This window comes from Narcine bancroftii, chromosome 1 (genome assembly GCF_036971445.1).
Source record: "Narcine bancroftii isolate sNarBan1 chromosome 1, sNarBan1.hap1, whole genome shotgun sequence".
Classification (NCBI taxonomy): Eukaryota; Metazoa; Chordata; class Chondrichthyes; order Torpediniformes; family Narcinidae; genus Narcine; species Narcine bancroftii.
Genome location: NC_091469.1, coordinates 96,553,153 through 96,578,714, shown reverse-complemented (window position 1 = coordinate 96,578,714; position 25,562 = coordinate 96,553,153). Strand labels below are relative to the sequence as shown.

At 43.8% G+C, this 25,562-nt stretch overlaps 1 protein-coding gene across 4 annotated transcripts in view; it reads left to right on the top strand.

Moving 5' to 3' along the window:
- Positions 1–25,562, top strand: part of abca2 (ATP-binding cassette, sub-family A (ABC1), member 2) — a 478,875-nt gene that overhangs the window by 382,665 nt on the left and 70,648 nt on the right. For all 4 annotated transcript variants that reach the window (XM_069932956.1, XM_069932974.1, XM_069932964.1 and 1 more), the window contains 5 exons: positions 11,074–11,289; positions 11,419–11,521; positions 12,354–12,679; positions 17,218–17,431; positions 18,852–18,957. In XM_069932956.1, coding sequence (XP_069789057.1) covers positions 11,074–11,289; positions 11,419–11,521; positions 12,354–12,679; positions 17,218–17,431; positions 18,852–18,957 — 965 coding nt within the window. The remainder of the gene's footprint in view (positions 1–11,073; positions 11,290–11,418; positions 11,522–12,353; positions 12,680–17,217; positions 17,432–18,851; positions 18,958–25,562) is intronic.

Sequence of the window (25,562 nt, the reverse complement as noted above, 5' to 3'; positions counted from 1 at the left end):
CAGAAATTATTCCAGAGGACTGGAAAATTGCAAATGTCACTCCACTCCAAGGGAGAGAAGCAGAAGACAAGAAATTGTAGGGAGGTTACCCTAATTTCAGTGGTTAGCAATATTCTCAAATTCATTATTAAGGACAAGGTTTCAAAGTACTTGAAAGCACACGATAAAAAGAGGCTGAAGTCAGGGGAGATTTTGCCTGATAGATCTGCTGGAGTTCTTTAAAGAAGTAAAAATCAAGGCAAGCAAAGGTGAGTCAATGGATGTTATACACTTGGGTTTTCATAAGGACCTTGGACAAGGTGCTGCATGAGAAGTTGCTAATCAAGACAGGAGCCCATGGTATTATGAGAAAGGTGCTAGCATGAACAGAAGATTAGCTGACTGGACGAAGGCAAAGAGGTGGAATAAATGTTTTCTTTTTCTGGCTGGCTGCGGTGACTTGTGGTGATCTGCAAGGGGTCAATATTAGATCTGCTCCTTCACACACTGCATATAAATGATTTCAATGACGGATTGATGGCTTTGTGGGCAAGTTTGTGGGTCAAATGAGGAAGGGTGGAGGAGCAGATAGCATTAAGCAAGCAGGGAGTCTTCAGAGGAACTTGGATAGGTTGGGAGAACGGGCAAATGGAATGCAGGGAAGTGCATGGTATGCACTTTGGCAGAAGGAATAAAGAAAGAAATACATGGGGAGAGAATTCAGAAAGCGGTAGCGTAAAGGGACCTTTCTGGGAGTGCTCCCAATGAAACCTATTCAATTGCAAGACCTCTGTTCTGCAGCTTCCAACTTCATAAATGAAGCAAATAAATGACTCTGCTGAGATACAAATTAAGCAGTCACAATACAAATGGGCTCCAAACGTATTGATACATTTTTATAGTCCACTTTGGAGAATACTCTTCAGTTCAGTGATGTATTGTATAAAGTTGGCCTGCTGACATCTATCTCTGCGGCTTTATTTGCAGAGGTGGCATTTGTATAATATACTCAGTGTTATAAATGTCTCATTATATTTATAAAAACCATTTCTGTGGAGTTTCACTTTATAAATTTCACCGCGAATGGAACACATTTTTCTAATTCCAACCTCATCATTTTGTTTAAACTTGAGATGGCATTTCCATTCTGGCTTGTGTCAAAGACTGACGTCGGAAGTTGTAAATGATGTTTGGAGCATATCTGTTAGGAGAGGTTGTCGGAAGGATGGATGTAAACTGTAGAGTCCTTGACAGACATTTTAAACTCTTTGCTGAGGACAAGAGAATTTCTGGAGGATGCCAAATGTGGTGCCGTCACATTGTAAACCGTTGTAAGGATAATCCGGCTAACAACAGACTGTTAGTCTGATATCAATAGTAGGGAAACTACTGATGAGAATTCTGAAACGTAGAATCTATCTGCATTTTAAATTTTTGTGTGGGAAGTAATGTCATGACAAAGGAAACAAGGGCAAGGCATCTGATATCATTTATATGAATTTGAATAAAGCGTTTGATAAGGTCCCACATGGAAGGTTGGTATGGGAGGTTCGGGCACCAGGGATAGGAGGTCAACTAGCCAAATGGATGCAAAATTGCTTTGCTGGTAAGAGTCAGAGGGTATTTTTGGAGGGCAGTTTCTTCATATAGGACTGTGACCAGGAGAGTGCCTCAGGTTTCAATATTTGGATCCTTGCTTTTAGTAATGTACATAAATGATATGGACAAAAGATATGTTTGTGACAAGATGAAGCAAAAATTTGAAGAGTGAAGAAGATGACATGGGTTTGCAACAGGATCTGGATCAGATGGGGAATGTGTCTAAGGAAAGGGAGCTGCAGTTTAACTTGGGGAAGTGCGAGGTTTCACATTTGGGTGAATTGAACCAGGGCAAAACTTACTTGGTTTATGGCAGTGCCATACACCACTGTATCTACGTTTGGACACACCCCTTGCTGTCTGTGCCTGGGACTCCTCTCACTGACCCCTGAATAAAGGCGCCTGTGCCACAGCCCCCTTCCTCAGTCGGGCATTCGACCAGCATGGACATACCTCCATTGTGTTATGAATAAAATCCTATCAGTTTCTCTGCAACTTCTAGCCTTTGAAGTTATTGATGGTGCATCAGTTTTATTCACAACAATTTTTTGATAATGGAGCAGATCCTGAAGCCAGAGAAGCTGCACCTCGACCTACAATCGACAGACACGTTCAACAGCTTCGAACACTGGCTATGTTGCTTTGAAGTGTTCCTGTAGGCCTCCTCTGCTGTTTGTCTGATCAGAGGTCGATAGGCTGCAAGTACTGTATTCTCGGGTCGGGCCCCGGTATACTCGATGATCAGGGACACCCAGTCATTCCCAACAGCTATGGATATACTGAAAAGCCAGTACTGGAAGAAGGTAAATGAGGTCTACTGTAGGCACCTGTTGGCTACCTGTAAGCAGTGACCTGGTGAGTCGAGTGCCGACTGCCTTTGGGCTCAGCAAGCTCTTCGACTGGCCTGCGACTGCAAGGCAGTGATGGCTGCGGTGAACATGGAGGACCTGATCAGAGATGCCTATGTTGGGGGCATCTAGCTACATCCACCAAAAGGCACTTTCAGGTGGCCAAAATGCCCCGATGTAAAGTCGCATATTATGCCCATATGTGGCTGTCAGGAGGCCACTTGAAAACGCAGGAGGAGCACATGCGAGGTGAACTTTGTAACCCTCCTCCTGGAGGGATAATCGCCGGAGCACTGAGGTCTCCCCGGCTGTTAAGGGATGACAATCAGCTAGCGAGAGCCTGATAGACCCCTTCCCAGCTGCCCCTGCCCCCTGGCGTGGGACATAAGGCATGGGCAGCTGGCGCGGGCTGTCAGCACTGGGGCAGCCGGTGTGGGCTGTCCCCATACTGATCCCGCTGCCCTGCTCTCTCCACACAGCAGTATATCAGTCCCCACACTGGTGGGTGGCTGGCGCAGGCTGTCAGAGCATTCCAAAAAAAAGAACCTCATTCTGGTCAGTTGCTCGTGACAACTGTAATGCAGAAGCTCAGGTTGCCCTCCCCACACCTGCCATATCCTCCCTCTGGTCAGGCACATCTGAGGCCATGTGGAGAGAAGTATTTAATGTAGAGAGCTGCAATATGTCATGGTTTCTCTGAAAGGGCAGTAGGAGCAGGTTCAATAGTTGATATACAAGTAAAATCATTCCATCCATAGATACAGCAGGGAGAATGTTAGAAGAGACAAGAAGAGTGAGGGAACTCTCTGCCTCTTATCCGATCTGTCTCACTGTCAATTCCTTTTCTGGCCACAGATCTCTTGATTCTGTTAATATATTAAAAAAATAGGGCTGTGGGGAGAGAGCGGGGCAGTGGGATCAGTGTGGGGACATCCCGCGTGGGTCATCCCCACACTGACAGCCCATGTCGGCCGCCCCACAGTGTGAGGACTGATATAGGGCTGTGGGGAGAGAGCAGGGCAGTGGGATCAGTGTGGGGACATCCCGCACCAGCTGTCCAACCTCTGGCAGCCAGCCATCCAAACCCTGACAGCCCAAAGGGACAGGAGCCGGAGTGTCCTCTGAGACACCTCCTGTGAAGCTGTCCCTTTCAGATGGCCAGCGCTGCACTTTCAGCGCTCCCACCTGAACGACCATTCCACAGGTTTGAATCCGCTTCCGCAGGTGCATTCATGGTGGAGAATGCACCTGAAGAAGCCTAAAGCCTGTTAGAGCAAGGTGAGCTTAATCTGCAGAAGGCGGTCGAGCTAGCAGACATGCCTTGTGGTTAATGCGGGCACCACCATCTTGGGAAGTGGGAGGGCTGCAAACCTGCAGCACACTGCCACCTCCCACCAGTGACCCGACCACAGCCGCTGCACTCCATGAGCACCTGAAGTGCTACTTTTGCGGCCTGCTAAGACACGTGAGAAAATGCTGCCAGGTTAAAGATGTGGTTTGCGCTAACTGTGGGAATAAAGGACACTACGATGATGTGTGTAAATCTGGGTCACCCTGTAAACCCAGCAGCACCACATGTGGGCGGTGGGGCCACTATCTTGGACACTGCCATCTCCTCAACCCGGCAATATCATATTTGGTCATTGGGCCTGCCATCTTGGATGCTGCCATCTTCCCAACCCAGTAGCGCTGCCTGTGGGCCATGGGGGCCACCATTTTGGACACTGCCATCTCCTCAACCCAGCAATATCATATTTGGTCACTGGGTCTGCCATCTTGGATGCTGCCATCTTCCCAACCCAGTAGCGCTGCATGTGGTCCATGGGGGCTGCCATCTTGGAACCAAACTGCCAAACAGTCCACTGTATCTACGGAGCATGACAGAAACTTAACACTGGCCTCCATCACACTAGACCAGGGGAGCCCTCCCCATCTCACCAGATGGATGTTGGACCAGGGTAGACAGTCATGTGATGAGCTGTCTATTCGATAATAGGAGCACAGAGAGCTTCATTCACCCCTCACAGTAAGGCCAGTAAACCAAAAGGCCTTGTTGTCCTCAAAGTTCCAAATGGCAGATGTCCACGGCGACTGCATAGTGACTTTGACTGTATGGGGCACAGACTACAAAGACCTTAAACTCCCCATGATGCCACAGCTCTGTGCAGCCATGCTGCTGGGGCTGGACTTTCAATGCTACTTTAAGAGTGTCACGAAGGAGTATGATGGGCCCAACCCCCACCCCCATCTCCTCCTCTGTCTACAACCAGCAGTTTTTAAATTGCCTACTGCACTCAACTCACGAAAAACCCCCGGCCTCTCCTCTCATTGTTTCCAGCCAGCAACCCGCAGATTGTCCACCGCGTATGACCTGCAGCCTTTCAACCCTCAGAATCACCCCTTCACCGCTCTTCGCTAACCTCACCCCACTGTAAACCCATTGCCACCAAATGTAGGCCATACAGTTCCGGGGACGGGGCCTTTATTAGGTCAGAGGTACAGCGAATTCTGAATGAGTGGATCATTGAAGCCAGAACCAGTCCCTGGAGAGCCCAAGTAAAGAATGGGGCAAAACACAGAATGGTCATCGACTACAGTCAGATTATTAATAGGTATTCACAGTTGGACACGTACGCGAACCCTCTCCCCTGCATATCCAACATGGTAAATCAAATCGCTTAATATTGGGTAATCTCCACTAACGACTTAAAGTCGGCATATTACCAGCTTCCTATCCGCCCAGAGGACCACTAGTACACTCTCTTTGAGGCAGATAGCCTTCCCTGAGGATTCCCTTTGGAGTCACCAATGGGGTCTTGGTCTCCAGCGGGAGATGGACCACATAGTAGACCAGTACAGGGTGCATGGCACATTCCTGTATCTGGACACCGTCACCATTTGTGGCCACAACATGCAGGATCACGACACCAATCTCCAAAATTTCTCCAGGCCGCCAAACTCCTTAACATTACATACAATAAGGATCAATGTCTGTATCGCATAATTCACCTTGGCATTCTTGGCTGCATCTTAGAGAATGGAGTCATTGGCCCCAATCCTGACTGCATCCACCCTCTCTTGGAACTCCCCCTTCCCCACTGCCTCAAGACTCTGAAAAGGTGCCTGGGTTTCTTCTCCTACTGTCATCTGCAAACTACTGACCCATCCTTTTGCCTCTTCATCTAGGTCATTTATAAAAATAACAAAGAGCAGGGGTCCCAGAACAGATCGTTGTGGCACTGCACGAGTTACTGACCTCCAGGCAGAATACTTTCCTTCCACTACTTCTTCCTGAAAACCAATATTTTTTATCCAAACCACCAAGGTTCCAGTGATCCCATGCCTCATGATTTTCTGACCGAGTCTCTCATGGGGACCTTATGAAGTGTTACAAGCCCAGAGGACCCCCAAAACCAGGCAGCAATAGATATTCACCAAGACAAATGGTTTCTTCAACCAAAGTTGCTTTTACTTATCTTTAAACATGAAAATAGAATCAAACTTTAACTTAACTCTATTTACCCACTTAACCTAACTTAGCCCCCTTCTAATTCTAAGTGCACACGTGTTTAATGTGTGTGTAAATTCTTTGGTTCACAGTCCAATCTCACTTCTCATTCCTCCAAGTTCACTGATTTCTGGCAATTCTTATACTGTGCACAGAATTTAACTTGTATAAAGTTCACCAGGCTTTGGTGCTTGAAAGGTAAATAGTTACCACTCAGGAAAGTTCTTGTTGGTTTTCAGAGAAGAGATTTATTACTCCAGGATCTCCACCACTGATGTACTTCCATCAGTCACCTCAGTGTCTTGCTGACAAAACTTGCCCCATCAGGGTTCTCCATATGATGACCTCTTTCTTTTAGATCACCACAGAGTTCCTTTTTGTTTCTCTTATTCCAAGTGAAACATTAGACAGGCAGTCTTCTCCTCTTACATGAACCACAAGAGCTGTGACTAGGCCATCTTTTGCACTGGGCTTCTTGCCAGCTTGTCCTGTTCAACACTGTACAAGTGATCTCTCTCTCTCTCTCTCTCTCTGTCTCTCTGTCTCTCTCATACACACACTGAGACTGAGAGTTAGCCTGTTTGACTCTCTCTGTTTGCAAAACCACATGACCCTCTTACAACAGCAAGTCCCCTACAGACAATAGTGGAGGCAGCATTCTCTTTCATCTGTTGCTTTTGGGTAAACAAGAATCCCTTAGTGACTCTCTTGAACACTCTTCAAAGCTCTTGCAAAAAGGTGTGAGAAGCCACTATGTCTAGCATAGCTCCAGTATTTCAAATAAGATCTGTTTTAAAGTGTTTGCATGTGACCTACTCTAACAAACCTTTCCCAATTTATCTCCCAAAAACATTTCTATATACTCTGTAACACAAGTGCCTTGCTAAAAGCCATGTAGGCCGTATCTACTGTCTGACCCTCATCAATTTCTTTTGTTACTTCATCAAAAAATTCAATTAGGCTCATGAGGGATGACCTTCCCTTCACAAAGCCATCCTGACTATCCCTGAGTAGACTGTACTTCTCCAAATGCTCATAGATCCTATCCTTAAGAATCCTCTGTAATAGTCTGATCACCCCACCAACAACTTGCCAGTCCATAATTCCCAGGATTCTACCTATTACCTTTTTTTAAACAAGGGACTACATTCTCTTCAAATATTCTGTTCTTTTACCTACTGTTACATGACCTGACCCATGATTGGGTCCTCTACCGGCATCACCTACGGCTCCTAGAACGCTTCCACCAGTGTTGTCTCTGCTCCATTCTCAACATTCATTGGAGCGACTTCATCCTTAACATCGAAGTACTCGAGATGGCAGAGGCCGACAGCATCGAATCCACGCTGCTGAAGATCCAACTGCGCTGGGTAGGTCACGTCTCCAGAATGGAGGACCATCGCCTTCCCAAGATCGTGTTATATGGCAAGCTCTCCACTGGCCCCCGTGACAGAGGTGCACCAAAGAAGAGGTACAAGGACTGCCTAAAGAAATCTCTTGGTGCCTGCCACATTGACCACCGCCAATGGGCTGATATCGCCTCAAACCGTACATCTTGGCGCCTCACAGTTCGGCGGGCAGCAACCTCCTTTGAAGAAGACTGCAGAGCCCACCTCACTGACAAAAGACAAAGGAGGAAAAACCCAACACCCAACCCCAACCAACCAATTTTCCCCTGCAACCACTGCAACCGTGTCTGCCTGTCCCGCATCGGACTTGTCAGCCACAAACGAGCCTGCAGCTGACGTGGACATTTACCTCTCCATAAATCTTCATCTGCGAAGCCAAGCCAAAGAGAGAAAGAGAGACATGACCTGACAAAGTTGACACTGTAGTCTGGCTATTTTGAAGGAGGGAAGGTGCAATGGAGTAATTGCGATGAAACAGGCCAGGCCACTGTGAAGGGAATATTAATGTTGGATAAAGTGCCTTTGATGTGAATTTTGCAACTCTGCAAGTAGATGAATTAGACATGAATGAAAATGATGCATGACCTCAGGCTGCTATGCATTGGAGAAAAATGTTATAGGTTTTCAAAAATAGAACTGAATTGAGTTAAATTGTTTTATTGTCACATGTACTGAGCGACAGCAAATAGCTGTCCTTGTGTACTATCCAGACAAGTTAACTTATGCACTAGGTCATGCAATAACAACAAATAAACAAATGTAGTGGAGCGAATAGTGCAATAATAAATGGAATACTGCAGAACATAGAGAAATGTGGAGTAACAATGGAGGATATAGAGAAGTGTATAGTCGAAAAAACATACAAGGACATTGTCTTTTACCAGTGTGAGTCTGATAACAACAGGAAAGAACCTGTCCTGGAACCTGGAGGTTTGTGTAGGTCAGGATAATAAGTCAAGATTCAAGATTATTTTATTGTCATATAATAAAACAGAAAATGTAATATTACATGAAATTTCCTTTATTCTACCGTAAGACAAAGATTCACTATCAGCAAAAATTGTCCAGCACCCCTCACAGACAGAAAAAGAGAAGCAAAAGAGAGTCCTCCTCCCCAGGTCAATGAGTGTCAGTGGATTTGCCTCAAGCGCTCCCACAGCCTCGGTAGCCACACAGCCTTCAATCCGGACCATCAGCATCCCTAGCCCCAGAATTGCACCTCTGGCATGATCAGAAGCACTCAAAGCCCTCGGCACACTCTCACGTCCTGGTTCTGATACCTGGTCCAACTTCAGCCAGTCTCGAGCCATTCTCCAGTAGTCCACAGCCTGATGTGAGTCCTATAGCCCACATCCTATGTGCGTATCCTCGCCTCAAGTCATCAACAGCCATCTCCTGTGTGTTCTTCAGTCTCAGAGCCCCTTACCAGTCCTTTGCCAAGGTCACCATCCTACAGGTCATCTCCTCTGATTCTCCTTCTCAAATTAGGGGTGGTCTCCCTGTTTTCTGGTGCCCTGCACTAGTCCTCCGCTTCCCCAGACTCTGCAACACCTCATGACTATTGCCCTTCATAGGCGCCGCCATCTTAGTCGCACAATTTTAAAATAATCCACCATTAGTTCCTTTAACAGGCCATTTAAAGCCTGTACAGAGCTGATGGCCGTTGGACTACATGGTTGGACCCTGTAAGGGAGTGCTGAGATTTCACTCCCAACTCTCCATCTATCCAATACAGCAGATCCGTCAGCGCTGTCAATTTTTATTCATGTCATCTTAATTTGAAAGTCATTTATCTTCTGCCATATGGCAGGGTGGTGAAAAGAGTATGGTCTGGGGTAGGACAGGCCCTCTCACATGTTGTAAAATCTACATGGAACGTTGCTGTCGGAGAGCAGCAGCAATTATCCACCCAACCCTGGAAATATTCTGATCTTGGTGCTACCATCAGGAACGAGGTACAGTTGCTACAAGACCTCTACCACAGGCTCCAGAACCCCACCATCAGACTCCTAAGCAACAAACTCAATCAGAGACTCACTTAAGGAGTCTTACTCTTCACATTATTTCTTACGGAATTTTTTTTCTGTATTGCACAGTTTGATTTTGCATTTCTTTCTTTGTTTTAATTTCTCTCTTTTGTTTGTGCATCTTTTCTTGGTACAATGTTTTGCATTAATGATAAGTAGAAATTCTTCCTGGCCCGCAGGGGGAAAATAATCTCAGATTTGTATGTGATGTTATGTCTGTACTATGGCAATAAATCTGAACTTTGAACTTGGGTCGTTTTCTCGAGACAGTGGCGGGGTTCAGAGACAGTTGATGGAGGAGAGGTTGGGTTTGTGTGAAGGTCTGCAGCATTTCCTGCAGTTCACCTTGCATCATCACCCAGCAGTGAGGAAATAATAGGAACACCTAGAGCAGTATTTGTTTGGCCTGCTTCTGTGCTTCTGTGATTCCACTTGGAACATTAATGCTCTGAAACCAGGTAACGCACTGGGACATTCACAATGGAGTAGCAGTTAGCATGTCTCCTTCGCTAGGAAGGAAATAATTGTAATGCCCCCCCCCCCTCCCTGTGGTAGGATCCCCTCTTGGTATACTTCCATTGACCCCTGATAACAGGCCTCACGTTGAGGAGCAGAACATGTATAAAAAGTATACCTCCTTCCTGTAGAAATGCTATATTGAAGGCTGGATTAGGGTGGGAATTAGTTCAGAATATTGACCACTTCGATATAGTTTGGAAGCTTTGCAACCTTTAAATAGTCGCATTATTAAAGGACCGTTGATGAAATGTTGCATGGGGAAGTGTATTGTGTGAGGTCTGCAGAAGGATACAGATGGTAAGGGAATGGATTAATTTGGTGTGATGTGGGAAATTGCCAGGTAATCACTTCGATAGAAAATAATAGAAAACTTGTATATTTTTCAGCCAATATTCAGCAAGATAAGACTTAGGAGGTCAGGCAACATCTGTGGTTAGAGAACGAGAGTTAGCGTTTCAGGCAATGTTGGGAATTGGAAAAAGTGAGAAGACGAGTATGCTTTAAGTTGCAGAGAGATGGAAAGAACTGAGAGGGCATCTATGGTAGGGTGAAGCTAAAATCATTGAGGTTCCCCACATTTAGACATTATGAATGCCAAATGGGAAGGATGACACAAAGGTGCCAAAGAAACTCAGCAGCATCCATAGGAAGTAAAGGGCAATGAATGTTTCAGGCCTGAGCCCTACATCTGGAATATGGAAAAACAGGTAGAAGCCTGAATGAGGTGGGGATAAAGGAGGAAAGGACAAGGGGGAGGACCACAGGCTAACAGGTAAGAGACGATAGGTGGATACAGATACGAGGGTAGAAGAGAAGGAAGCTGAGAAGTGATGGGGAGAGGGAAGGGAGGTTTGGTAAGGTAGCTCTCTGAAAGGAGAAGGAAGGAAGACAGAGGGATGGAGGAGAGAGACAGAGGGAGGGGAAGGGGAGGAGGACAGTCTGACAAGTAAGAGGTCTTAGGTGAATATAAATGGGAGAGTAGAATAGAAAGACTCTGAGAAGTGACGGGGGAGAGGGGTAAGGAGGGAAGCTGTCTGATAAAAGGGAGAAAGAGGGGGTGGGAGCGGGAGGAGGGGTAGAGAAAGAGAGCTTGCTCCTTCTCTTTATGAAAAGAACCCTTGAACTTTGGTTTCTGAATGATCGATAATGATTCTTGTTTCTTGTTTTCCATCTGTTGTTTACAGCGGAATCAGACCCAGACCTGAAGAACTTTGTTTTGGAAGGTCAAGGAAGTACCAAGCTGGAAGGTTCCTGGCTGAAGCTGTGTCAGTTCTACGGACTGATAGTGAAGCGCTACCACTGTGCCAAACGCAACACCAAGAGTATCTTCTCGCAGATCCTGCTCCCAGCATTCTTTGTATGCGTGGCAATGACAGTGGCTCTCTCGGTGCCCGAAATAGGTACTTGACATTGTCATATGAATTACGGCTCCTTGTGTTGACAGGGTCACTTGGTTAAGATGCTTTTAGTCCAGCCATCACAATGTGGTTAGCTCTGGAGCTTTTATGTCATGTGCTTCATCTTTTCAGGTGACCTGCCTCCACTGATACTTTCCCCATCCCAGTACCACAACTACACGCAGCCTCGTGGAAACTTTATACCATATGCAAATGAAGAGCAAAATGAGTACAGGTATTTTGAATTCTACTCACCAGAGCAATCTTTATTATGTCATGAGAAATACTGTATATGCCGTTTTATAGGACGATACGAAACTTAAAATTTCCACCTTAAAATCAGTGTCGATCTATACAAAGTATCTAAAATTTTTCCCTTGACGAAGTCGCAACACCTTCACCATCTTCCCGCCGTATCCAATGCAATCCTGCGTATGCCCCATTAATTACCTGCGAAGTCTCAGCGCTCTCCTGTGGGGTCTATCTGCCCAGTCTGACTGCTGTCCACTTGATACAGGTTTTAAATGACCTGTTACTGGAGCCGGCAGTAGTTTAGCTGAAAATATCCAAATAAAAATTACATTTGTATGGTAATTTGTTATTAAAATATTGTGATTTGCTTTTAATAGCATCCACTGGTCAGCTGTAAGGGACAGATTTGGTGGGGGGTGGGGTGGGGGTTTGTCTTATTCAAAGGGTATTACTCGAAACTTTTTTAGATGAAAATTCTGGGGGTTGTCCAATACAGAGTCATCCTGTACAATGGCATATACAGTACACGGAGGCGTAGCATGAAACGAGATATCGGAAAAGCTGGCAATCAGCCCTTGCGTGAATTCTTCTTGTCTATTGAGCACCAAAAAATAGCCTGCAGAATTTTCTCCAGTTTCCAAATAAAATTTCAGTATGTCATGTCATTTTAAACAACCCAAACCAAATACAGTACTTCATTGGTCCCTGCCACTCACTAGTCATGCTTGGGAAAATTTATAATTTTGTCAAATGCAGAGTAAATCTAGAATAAAGCAGGTCACCTTAAATGTTACCTTGTCTTCATTCTAATGCAGGATAAAGTTGTCACCTGATGCTAGCCCCCTACAACTGACAAACACTTTCTACCTACCCTCGGGGATTGGAGCAACCTGCGTCCTGAAGACCCCATACAACAGCACGTTAGACCAGCTGGTACAGACGCTGAATCTATCAACCAGCGAGACCAAGATGCTGGCATCCAAGTACTTTGACTCGATGTGCCTGGACTCATTCACACAAGGACTTCCACTCTCCAATTTTGTTCCTTTGCCCCCGTCCCCGGCACCATCAGATTTTCCTGACATGGGAGCGGATGAAGGAACACGCATGTGGAATTTGACATCGCCCGTTACAATGAAAGGTATGTTGTCCTGGAAGGCTGGTCACTTCTCTTGATGTTGTCAGGATGGGTTATCTTCAGAGGAACAATCAAAATAGATTGCAAAGCACATTTCACTAGTGCTTCTCAAGATATTCTTCATTTCTCAACACATTCAAAGCCTACATTGACCATATAAAGGTACCGAAGAATATAAGATGATGCGGCTTTAAGTCACTGGTGAAAGTGTAAATCTGGAGCATAACGTTTTACTTGATCATCATAGCTACAGGATTGACAAAGTGGGACATTTGCTCTTATCCACAAGAGACTACATGCTAAAGCTGAGGTGTAAGTAATTCCTGGGAAGGATAACCCTCTAAATATATGGAACTGAAGAAAGGAGAGATCTGCTGGTCCATCAACTATCACAACACTCATGGTGGCCTGAGAGGACATTGTAACCCCAACACTCCTCACAGCCATGCTCTGTTCTAGGGCCTGAGAGAAACATTGGGGTAAGGGAGAGAACACCAATCTGGCCTGCATGGTAAATCAAACTGAAAACCGTTTTACACTATGTAGACCTGAAGTGTTTTCAGTTCAAGGATCTTTGATTTTTGGATTGATTTAGAATTGGCCCCATTCCTTAAAACACATAGAGCTCCTATTATCAAGATTCAAATTTCCTTTTTTGTCATTATATAGTATAGAACATATAATATTACATGAAATTGCCATCTGCCTACTGTAAGGCAGACAAAGAGTCACCATTAGTATTGCCCAGTGCCTCTGGGTCCACACTAGCAGATGTGCTGCTATTACATCAGCTCCAGCAGTGCTGCCATTTTCTTTGCCTTTATCATGAGAAATGGCCCATCTTTTGGTTCATTCTTACCTTAGAACACAACAGCACAGAAACAGGTTGCTTATCTCATGCTCTCCACCTCACCACTGAGCAACTTCCCAGATCCCACAATTATCTTTATGGCTCCTATCCATTTCTCTCCCACCATTATCTCCCCAGCACCATTTTTTCCTCAACACTCCCTGATCATCTTCCACTATTTCCCATCCACACTTCACTACCCAAAGCTGCCTTTTGATCTCCACTGTCCTGTTCTCTAACAACTGACCTTCAGGGACTTTAGCTGTCCAATTGCAGGGCTGAGCCCTGAGTTGGCATCTGTCCTGCACTCAGCATATGATCCAAATGTGAGAACACACATAGTGTTTCTGGTCCATTGTAAGCTTCCAGATCTTGTGATGTTGAGGAATGAAATAATGTGTCATGCATTGTTTCCAGGGCTGTGAGTAAAGACTGGATTGACATTAATTGTGAAAAATCAAACTACTGAGCTAAAAAAGGATGGAATGTTAAAATAAAAGCTCACAGCTTGCCCGAGGCTACCTTGTACTTGCATGTAAGACCACTAATACTCTGACTCTCCTTCAATTCACTCCATCCCATCAAATATCAGGCACTGATTTCAAATTGACATTGAATCTCATGTAGTGCCTTTTGAGATGTTTTGCAGACCATTCTGGATTTAAGGTTAAAGAAGGAAGATCTATCTTTAATATGGTTGTAATTTAACATCCAGAAAATGTTTTAAGACAGGATAGGTACTGTTCTTGACTGACAACTCATTAGTGTAGATTCAAACTGTTTGTCTTCACTAGTATCCACTGCTGTCTGCTGACTTTCCATCAAACATCTTCAAATAAATGACCAAAAATTCATGCTTTCCAACATTATTTGTAATAATCTTAATGAAACTTTGATATCTTTGGAGACACACAGGAGTTTGTACATGCATTTTGGTCCTAAAATTTATGTTTTTTTAATCCAAAAACAAAATTCATTTTCCTGTTTTCCCCTGATCTGAGCTGCTCGTGGAAACATGATATTGATTTATTGAAATACATAACTGCATTTGACAGTGCTCTAGCAGCAGGGACAAAGATTAGGATAATGGATGACTTTGGACCCACAAAGTATGCTTGTAATATATGAGGAATGTATAGATCAATTCTGCAAAATAAATCAAACTTATAAGCCCAACAACTATCCTTGTAGGTTAAACCCAAGGTGATCAGACCCCTCCTGTTCATCTTGACAATTGAGCTGCAACAGGGTGCGGGCACGTTAGGGCAAATATTTTAAATTTTCACATCGGTACCCAAAGAGGTTAACAGTAGAGATACGAAATATTCCCACCTTTTAGCTCCAGACATTCAGGTTTGATCCTGACCTCGAATACTACGTGCCTGAAGTTTGCATGTTCTCCCATTTGGAACTCTTCCACATCTCAAATCCATGCTTGAAGATCAAATGGCTACTGTAAATTGCCCTTGGTGTGGAAAAATTATGGAACGATCAACGGAGAATGTGACAGAATTGCAAAACTGCTGGGAAAGAAGGTGGGGGGTGCGGGGATGAGAACAGGGCTGATGGAATTGCTCTCTTGTGAACTGGCATGGATCCAATGGGATGAATGGCCCTCGTCCATGTCATAATGAGTTATTATGGTTGGGGTTGTCCTGTACTGCTGAAAACATGGCAGCCAATTTGCCTCAATGAGATTCAGTAAATTGCAATGTGAAACCGACTGAATTTCTATTAGTGATTTTTATAAAGGCTAAATATTGACCAAGACCAAAAGTTTAATAATAAAAGACTGATCTGAATATTTCCTACTTTTATTTCAGATTTCAAGCACATGCAATATTTTCTGCATCCATTTAGAGGTTGATGAAGTTACGAGAAACCTTAATCTAAACAGGGTGTATCTTGGGTTCATTAACCTTGTTGAGGGAACTAAAATGTCTTCGATTCTATTCCTTTGGTTGCTGTCTTTTGGCACTTTTGACGAGGAGTTGAATGAGGTCTTCAACATAATTAATTTTATATGGGAAGTTTAGAAGGTCAATAGACTGATGTAAAAAGCAAGCTATCATGCAAATAGATCTAATTTATTATGTAAGTCTCTTCTCTATTTGGCTTGGCTTCGCGGACGAAGATTTATGGAGGGGTAAATGTCCACGTCAGCTGCAGGCTCGTTTGTGGCTGACAAGTCCGATGCGGGACAGGCAGACACGGTTGCAGCGGTTGCAGGGGAAAATTAGTTGGTTGGGGTTGGGTGTTGAGTTTTTCCTCCTTTGTCTTTTGTCAATGAGGTGGGCTCCGCGGTCTTCTTCAAAGGAGGTTGCTGCCCGCCGAACTGTGAGGCGCCAAGATGCACGGTTTGAGGCGATATCAGCCCACTGGCAGTGGTCAATGTGGCAGGCACCAAGAGATTTCTTTAGGCAGTCCTTGTACCTCTTTGTACCTTTTCAATAATGTGGTGTGGATTTTAATATTCAAAAATTACATGCATTTTAATTGTAAGGTAATTAGGCTAGATGGCATAATGTCCCAAGTATTGTTACTATAAATATATGGTTTAAATATATTTAAAAGTTAAATGGCATTGGGTAACAAAAATGACTATATTTTTCATGGTCATCCACAAACCGTTTTTTCAAGAGGTACAGCAGAGTGTCAGGCCCGTCCGACCCATACAACAATTAACCTACAAACACCATATGTTTTTCAAATGTGGTAGAAAACTGGAGCACCAGAGGAAACCCACATGATCATGAGGAGAACATAGAAACTCCTCGCAGACAGATTTGAGCCCAGGTCACTGCCACTGTAATAGCGTTGCACTAATCACCACATTAACTGTGCCGCCCTATTAGCATTTTTGGCATGAATCTGTTTGGACTGATGTTAAAAGTTATTGTGTCAGGTATATCTTTTGTGTTTCTATTCTCTGCTATTGTAAGTACTGAAAACCAATAGTCTTGCATGATCCAGCATCTCCCAATTGTCTTCCTGTCTTTCACCCTCCAGGAACAAGTACATCCAAAGCACTTGCCTCATTTCCATTCACAGAGCCTGCTGATGCTGCTTGTCCCATGAATTATGCTTGTGTTCAACTGTGGCATCAGCCATTCTGACTCGTAACCCTTCTCTATTTCTGCAACCCCTAAGAGAAAATGGTTAAAGTGCAATTAGAGGCCACTTGGCCCATCAACTCCACATGTCCAAGGTCAACTTGTCTACCCTCAAGCTATTTTTTCTGCAGCCTTGCAAACTTTTCCTACTCAAATATGCATTGCTTTACTTATTGTGAAATGCAGATCAAAAACCACAGTGACTGCATCTGCAGGATGTGTGTTTAAGATTTTACTCACACACACACACACACACACACACACACACACACACACACACACACACACACACACACACACACACACACACACACACACACACACACACACACACACACACACACACACACACACACACACACACACACACACACTCTCCCCCTCTCACATTCCCCTCTCTTCCCCTCTCCCTCCACCATTCTCCCCTCTCTCCCCACTTTCCCTCCCACCCATGTGATAACTAAGGGGCACCCTGGTATCAGGGAGTCTGCATTCCTATTATGAAAATGTCAAAGTCCTGAAACTTTGTACTCACAACTCAGTCAGACAGTTACTTTGTTCAATGATTTATTTTCCAGATGCATTCACGTCATCTCCTTCCGTTCGACACTCAATCCATGAGCCAGTGAGATGCAGCTGTTCAATGCAGGGGACAGGTTTCTCTTGCCCAAGTGGAGTTGGAGGTCACCCACCGCAGAAGAAAGTGGTGACGGGCGACATTCTGGTGGATATTACAGGCCGCAACGTGTCGGAATACATTCTGCATACTTCAGATCGCTTCAGACTTCATAGGTTTGTAGAATGAATGCCATGCCTGAAGAATCGTATTACTTCCTCTAGAGGCTGCGTGACTTGCTGAGTTTCTCCAGCACTTTTGTGTATTGCGCTCAACCCCAGCATCTGCAGATTATCTTGTTTAATTTCAAGACCTTCCTGGATGGGAAGGCTTAGGATGCGAGTTAAGAGGGGTATCCCCAGTCTCCAACCTGCACCTATAGATTTCCACACTTTTCACTGTGAGAGGCTCTGCCATCAAAATGCCATTGAATACCTAGTGAACTGCCGTGTTGGCAATAATATTTGCCTGGAACCCTTGTGGCATGCATGTTACTTGCCACTTACCAGCCTGTGCTTGAATATTGTCTGCATCTTGCTGTATGCACACCTGGAGCGCGCATCATTCGTTGATGAGTTGTGGACGGAATTGACCATTGAAAAGCATCAGCAACTTTTACTGGTGTGAGGTTCATTCTGACCAATGATGCAAGGCATTGAGGAAGCAGATGTGCAGAGATAAGTCAAGGATACTGTTCTGAGGAACTCAAATTTTGAGTTAAAGGGATGATTAACTTCCAAGATGAGGCAAAGCACCAGCCCATAGAGTGTATGCCCCATGTTGCCATTGACCTCAATACCAGGGCTCTTTGATGCCCTACTCATTCAGATTACTCCCACGATTCAGCTCTTCAGTCAAAGTTTGGACTAAGGGCAAATGGTTCTGGTGAAACACAAAATGCGAATCCATTCGCAAGTTATTGGTTTTCGTTTAATACCACGGTTACCAAAACAGACTGATAAACGGAGTTTTTTTGTGCTATCCCGGCCTGCTAACCCATATTTAAGTATGACCAGAAGTACAAAAACAAATTCAAAGTGAGGAGTTTAATGTTACAGAGGAAAGGTTCAGTTAACAGGATGGGTCTCCTCTGGGTTTCCAGTTGCCTCCCATGTGTGATCAGTTAATTAACTTGTAACTTCAAATTGAAGTTGATGGACATATCAGAGAGAGAAATTGTGAGGCTACAAAGGACTCATTACATTTTTCTGCTAGGAACCATCTTGCCTTGAAAGTAACAATTGCTGAGTTTGTCCGAACTTGTGTGACGAGGACATATCTGGATAGTTTTGCATATTGTTGGTTGGATGCCAGTGTTTCAACTGATTTGGAGCAGTTTTACTTGAGGATCAGCTGATCTGGGAGAGTAGCTACCGCTGTGACTTAATGATAGAGGAATGAGAGTGTGGTTAAAAAGCACTACCAATGAAGTTGTCTAAATTATAAATAAATCAATAATTTTCACTGCTAAATCTTCACTTACAATGAGGACTATGCTCCTGCAGATCAACGATATTCACTGACAGTTACCACAGATAAGAATAATCCCTTGCACATTCAGTGAATGACAAACTTTTTACTTCTACATAATCTCAGGTATGGAGCACTGACATTTGGGAATGTACTCAAATCTATACCAGCATCGTTCAGTAAGAAGGCAGCTCCAATGGTGCGGAAGATCGCTGTGAGAAGAACTGCACAGGTAGGGAAAGAATTGCTTTTCTCTGATTATTGTCAGATGTTACAACATTGATGACTGTCAGACAGCCACAGAGCAGAGAAACAGGTTTTCAGCTCATTGAATCCACACCGACTATTGTGTACCCATTGCCACTCATCCTGAAGTAATACCATTTTATTCCCATCATTCATCAGAAGGCTCTTCTGTGTTAAACATGAAAATCACCAGCACTGAGGTGGAGATAGTAGACTGCATTAAGTCCCCAGGAGTCCTGGTCCATTCATGTTGACACGTTGGCCAAGAATATACACCAGCACCTTTCTTCCTCAGAGGCTTGGATCTGTCTGCAGCAGTTCCACTTGCCACACCACTGTTGCGCACAATCTGTGTTGAAGTTGACATGCCTCAACTACCACAGAAAATGAATATATTAAAGCCCCTGTTATCTGGAATTCAAGCAACTGGGAAAAAAAATCAATAAAATAAAGGAAAATTAAAATAAGGAGTTCCACAAGAAGATGAATATGGAGGAAAGTGGCTGGTTAAGCAGATTCAAGATTTGTCATGGTATCCGTACAATAAACTTGTCTGGTGAGCAGAAAGCAGTGGATTATAAGGCAGCGGATAAGTTTTAGTTAGGCATTGCAAGAGTAGGTCTCAAGCAACCGTAAAATACACTTATCCAGCATCTACCAATCCCCAAAGGTGCCGGATACCAGGGTTTAATTGTACTCAGCAGGCCAGGCAGCATCTCTGGAAGGAGAAGCTGTTTCACATTGGAGTCCCTTCCAAAGAATGATGGGAATAAAATGCGATCCTTCTGATCAATGTAAAAACACAAAACTGCAGGAACTCAGCAGATCTCTCAGCATCCCTGAGGTAGAGATATATAACCGGTGTTTTGGGCCTTAGCCTCGAAGGAAGGCCTTCAAGATATTTTAAAGAAGGACTGAGGCCCAAAACGTCAGTCATACATCTTTACCTCCTATGGATGCTGAGAGACCGGCTGAGTCCTTCAGCATTTCTGGGTTTTTCACTTTGATCACAGTGTCTGCAGGCTTTTGTGCTTCACTCATTCTGATGAGTGGTCATTGAGCTGGAATGTTAACTCTGTTTCACTTTTCACAGATGCCACCTGACCTTCTGAGCATATGCAGCATTTTCTGCTATAATTTCAAATCTTCAGCCTCTGCACTTTGCTCCTCTCATTCAATCTGTTTAGAAATCCAAAAACTATGCTGTGTAGTTTGCCATATTATACTTTATTTCTTTATGCACGGTAACAGGCCATTTTGGCCCACAAGCCCACACCACCCAATTAACCTACACTATTTACAGACAGCACAGGATTCGAACCCCAGTCCCTATTGCTGGCGCTGCAAAGGCATTGCACTAATTTCAATGCTAACCGTGCCACTTTTTTTTTCTGTTTGAAGCCACAAGGGTAGTACCAATGTGGCAGTAGGAACTGGTAGATACTCACCAAAACTCACTGATGATGTCATCAAAAGCCCAGGCCCTATCATTAATGACACTGATTTTCACAGGCAGAGCCAACACACAAATCAGCACTTGCAGATCCTCGTTAACTCTAGCACAGGTGTCAGTATACGTGGGCACCTTCACCATTGCAGTTCTCTGTTAAAAATTTTCACTATGGAGGAAACACACCAGGATTTGTAAATTTTGGGCCAAGACATTTCCAGGAACAAATGACCAGAATTCAATAGCCTCAGGTGTCAGAATTGTTTTTATTGTGGAAATTAGTAGACAGAAGACGTAAAATGAGGCTGTCGAAATATCAATTAAAATTTGTTAAACTTGTTTCAGTGGTAGCCAGGAAATGCATAGCCATTACTTGGAAATCTGATTCCCAACTGAGTCTGACCTGCTGGAAGTCAGAAATGCACATATATGTTCCACTGGAGAAGACTATTTACAACTTCAGAAATTGTTACATGTTTTTAAGAATATGGAATCCATATTTAAGGTATACCATGGTTAACCCTTGATGATTCCCTCCTCTGATCTCCAATACCATTATCTCCAGTATCCCTAGTGATGTCTATGTCAAGACATTTATCCCTTAAGGGAGGAAGTAAGATCTGGATGAATCATGTAATGTTTCATCTGTATGTAATTAAAACTTTTGGAAACGGATGATTTTGTCACATTATTTGGGAGAATGACCTCTTCTTTGTCTTTTTCCTTTGGGGAGAAGGGTCTCTCTCATTATTTTTTCTCTTTTTTTCTGTTTTCTACTTTTCTTTTACAGATCGGCATGGTGTATAAATTTTGTATTTATAAACAATAGTGCAGAATTTGTTTGCCAACATGTGGTTTAGTTTTAGTATTTGATTGTATATATCTGTAATGTCTTTGATTTTGTTTGTTTTGTAACTTCATGTTGATTGAAAATTTATTTAAATAAAAAATTCAAAGAAAAACAGATCACTGCAGCACAGAACAGGCCCTTCAGCCCTCAATGTTGTGTCAACCCATATATTCCTTAAAAAAAGGGTATTAAACTTACCCAACCCTGTAACCCTCTAATTTTCTTCCATCCATGTGCCTGTCTAAAAGTCTTTTAAATGCCCCTAATGTTTCAACCTCCTTCACTCTCCATGGCAAGGCATTCCAGGCACCCACAACTCTGAGTAAAAAAAATTATCACTGATTATCTCCCCCCTAAACTTCCTTCCCTTCATTTTGTACATATCTCGACCGGTGTTTACTATTCCTGACCTGGGAAACAGGCACTGGCTGTCCACCCTATCTATGCCTCTCATAATCTTGTAGACCTCTATTAAGTCTCCCCTCATCCTTCTACACTCCAAAGAGTAAAAGCCCAACTCTACTAACCTCTTAAGACTTATTTTCCAATTCAGGTAACATCTTGGTAAATCAATTCTGCACCCTCTCCATAGCTTCCTCATCCTTCCAATAATGAGGTGGCCAGAACTGAACACAATACTCCAATTGTGAACTCACCAGAGATTTGTAGAGTAGACCTCTCTACTCTTGACCTCATTCCACCTATTAATGATGCCCAGCATCTTAACTATCCAATTAACCTGTGCAGCGACCTTGAAGGATGCATGGATTTTGACCCCAAGGTCCCTCTATTCATTCACACTCTAAGTAACCAACCATTAACCCTGTACTCAGCCTTCTGGTTTGTCCTCGTAAAATGCATTACCTCACACTTATCTGGATTGAACTTTGTCTGCCATTTCTCTGCCCAACTCTACATCCTGTCTATATCCTCTTGGAACTTTGATAACCTTCAGCTCCATCCACATCTCCTCCAACCTTCGTGTCATCCCCAAACTTACTGACCCATCCTTCCACCTCTTCATTCAGGCCATTTATAAAAATCACAAAGATCAGGGGTCCCAGAACAGATCCTTACGGGACTCCACTAGTCACTGACCTCCAGGCAGAATACCTTCCTCCCACTGCTACTCTCTGCTTTCTACCAGCAAGATAATTTTTTTATCCACACAGCTAAGGTTCCATGGATCCTATGCCTCATGACTTTCAGAACGAGTCTCTCGAGGGGTACCTTGTCAAATACCTTACTAAAATCCATGTAGACCACATCTACCACCCTATCCTCATCAATCTATTTTGTTACCTCCTCAAAAAACTCAATTGGGCTTGTGAGTCATGACCTTCTCTTCATAGAGCCATGCTGACTATCCTTGAGTAGACTGCACTTTTCCAAATGCTCATAGATCCTATCCTTAAGAATCCTCTCCAATAGTTTGCACCAGTTAGTGGATGAATTCATAGATTCTTAGCACAGAAACAAGCCCTTTGGCCCAACTCATCCATGCTGAACAAGTTGCCAACCAGACCTACTCAATTTGTCTGCATTTGCCTCTGATCCTAGGTAGGTTCCTGTCCTCATATCTTCAAAATGTTGTGATTGCACCTATCTCTACCACTTGCTATGGCAGGTTGTTCCACATCCCCACTACCTGCCCATTAAGTTCCATTTAAATATTTCCCCCCTCTCACCTTAGGTTTTTTTCCCTCCAGCCTTAGTCTCCCTTATCCTGGGAAAATGCTTGTGACCATTCACCTTGTTAGTGCCCCTCATGGCTTTCTATAACTCCATAAGGCAGCCTTTTAGCCTCTTGGTTTCCAATTTGAAAAGTCCCAACCCATCCTTCCTCAAGTTCTCCAGTCCCAGAGCCACAAAGAATCATTGCAATTGCGATGAAGAGAGAAAGTATCAGCTAGCCTTTTTTTTTCCAGAGATACAGCACATTAACAGGCCCTTACAACCCATAAGCTCGTGCCACCCAATTGACTTACAACCTCGGTACATTTTGAAGAGTGGGAGGAAACTGGAGCACCTGGAGGAAATCCAGGCAGACACAGGGAGATCATACAAACTCCTTACAGACAGTGCCGGTTCGAACCTGAGTTGCTGGCACTGTAAGAGCATTGCACTAACCGTGCAGCCTCTGCTACACTAACCGTTCTGCTCCTGACTGTGCTACTGTTGGATAAGGAATACTTATAATGCCTCACTTATCAACAGTCAAGGTCTCAGCTCTGGAGTTTGAAACAAAGGACATTTTTAAGGAAGTGAAGTGGAGAGGACTGTTAACTAGATTCATATCTATGCTGGAGAAACTAGAAATATTTATTGAAAGAAGGAGGTACATACAGAAATTATGCTGTGATGAAGAGAACACAATAATGCATGACATATCTGAAGTCATAAGAAATGGAAGCTAGGATCATTAAGAAATATTAGCGAAAGATAAATTATTCTAAAGTTTTTCACCAAGAGAACAATATATTCACCCGTGCCATGAGGAATGATGCTATGCTACAGAGACCAGATCATAACCTATCAAAACACAGAAATGCTGGAGAAAATGCAGCATCCATAGGAGGTAAAGATATACCTCTTCCACAGGGAACATCATCAGGGAACGCAGCAGCAATCATCAAGGACCCACACCACCCAGCACACTATCTGTTATCTCTGAGGTACAGGTCCAACAAGACTCACACTGCCAGGTTCAGGAACAGCTGCTACCCCTCCACCATTAAACTCCTCAACAAACTCAATTAGGGACATACTTTTTGCACTTTATTGATTTCATTTCTCTCTATATTGCACAGTCAGTTTGTATACATAATTGGTTTAGTTTTTTTTGCACTACATGGTAATTCTAGCTCACCCGCAGGAAAAAAAAATAATCTCAGGGTTGTATGTGATGTCATGCATGTACTCTGGTAACAAACTTGAAATCTAAATCTGAAATAATATTGCCGACATTTCAGGCCCATTTCAGGCCCAATCCCTTTTTCGTAACCTCAAGGCCTGCTGCTTGCTGTTTTTAAATGGAAAATGCTCCCACAAAATGCTATTAATCCCAAGAAGGCTACTGTGTACAAGTTTGCTGAAATTTCACCAGAACTAGGCTCTAAACAGTCTCCTGTTACATGTGGTAGCTGGTTCTCCAACACTGTGTTCTGAGGACGGAGTTCCATCTTACCGCATTGCACTCGACTTGCTCCAAATTGTAGGACACTTCTAAATAGGTTCTGTCATCTGATGCACAATTTCACCACATAAATTGCTTTGTAGTGTTGCTGTTAAGGAGGCTGAACAAAATTAGAATGATCATGAAGCTTCTAAATGACCAAAATCAAATGTTAACAAACCAGCTGTCACCTTTCATTGGAATTAAGAGAAGCTTCCCAGAACTCCAGCATCAGTCTTCAGCAGATGAGCCGAATGGATAACTGAGAAAATTGTACCATGGATCTGTCAGATCCCATTTACACTGGTAATGGCAAGCACTGCAGGAGAATTGTCAGCAACATTAGAAGTTAAGTGGGAAAAGGACCAGAATGATCATTTAGTGCAATACACTGTATGCTTGGAGAAACTCAGCTGGTCATACAGCATGTGTAGGAGGCAAAGGGAACCAAATTTTTGGGCCTGAGCCCTTCATTAATAGCCCCTTTACCTCTGGCATCCCAGTTAATTGGCTGTGCAGAATTGGAATAGAAAGCCCATTTCCACTGGGCCTCCCTTAACTGGGACACTAATTGCTTTTCCACTGAACACAATTCCTCTCAGGGGATTGGTGTGTTCTACCTTCAATTGGAAACAGGTGACTTTCTGCTGACCCTTTCCCACTGCTGTCCCTTTTCAGCACGCCGGAGTTAGCAAATGCCTGGGATATAAGTAGGGGTAGGGGCGGTTAATCCCTGGCATGAAATGGCATTATTTGACACTGCCATTCGCAGTGTTCCTTTTACACTGGATCCTGTCCCAGTAAATTCCCAGTTAATTCCTGGGACACCGTGCCAGTAAAAAGGGGCTAATGTCTGAGTGAAAACAGGCAAGTGTCTGAATAAAATGGTAGGGGTGGGGGAGGAGCCAGGAATGGAGAGGAGGGAGGAAGGGCAGGGGGAAGAGCACTATCCAACAGGCAAGAGGTCATAAGCAGATATGGGTGGGAGGGCAGAAGAGAGGAATGCTGAAGTGATGGGGGATGTGTAGCTCTCTGGAGAGTGAAGGGGATGGGGAGTAGGAGGAAAGAATGATAATTTTATACCCATCACCTGGTTGGTTGTCCATCATTTTAGCA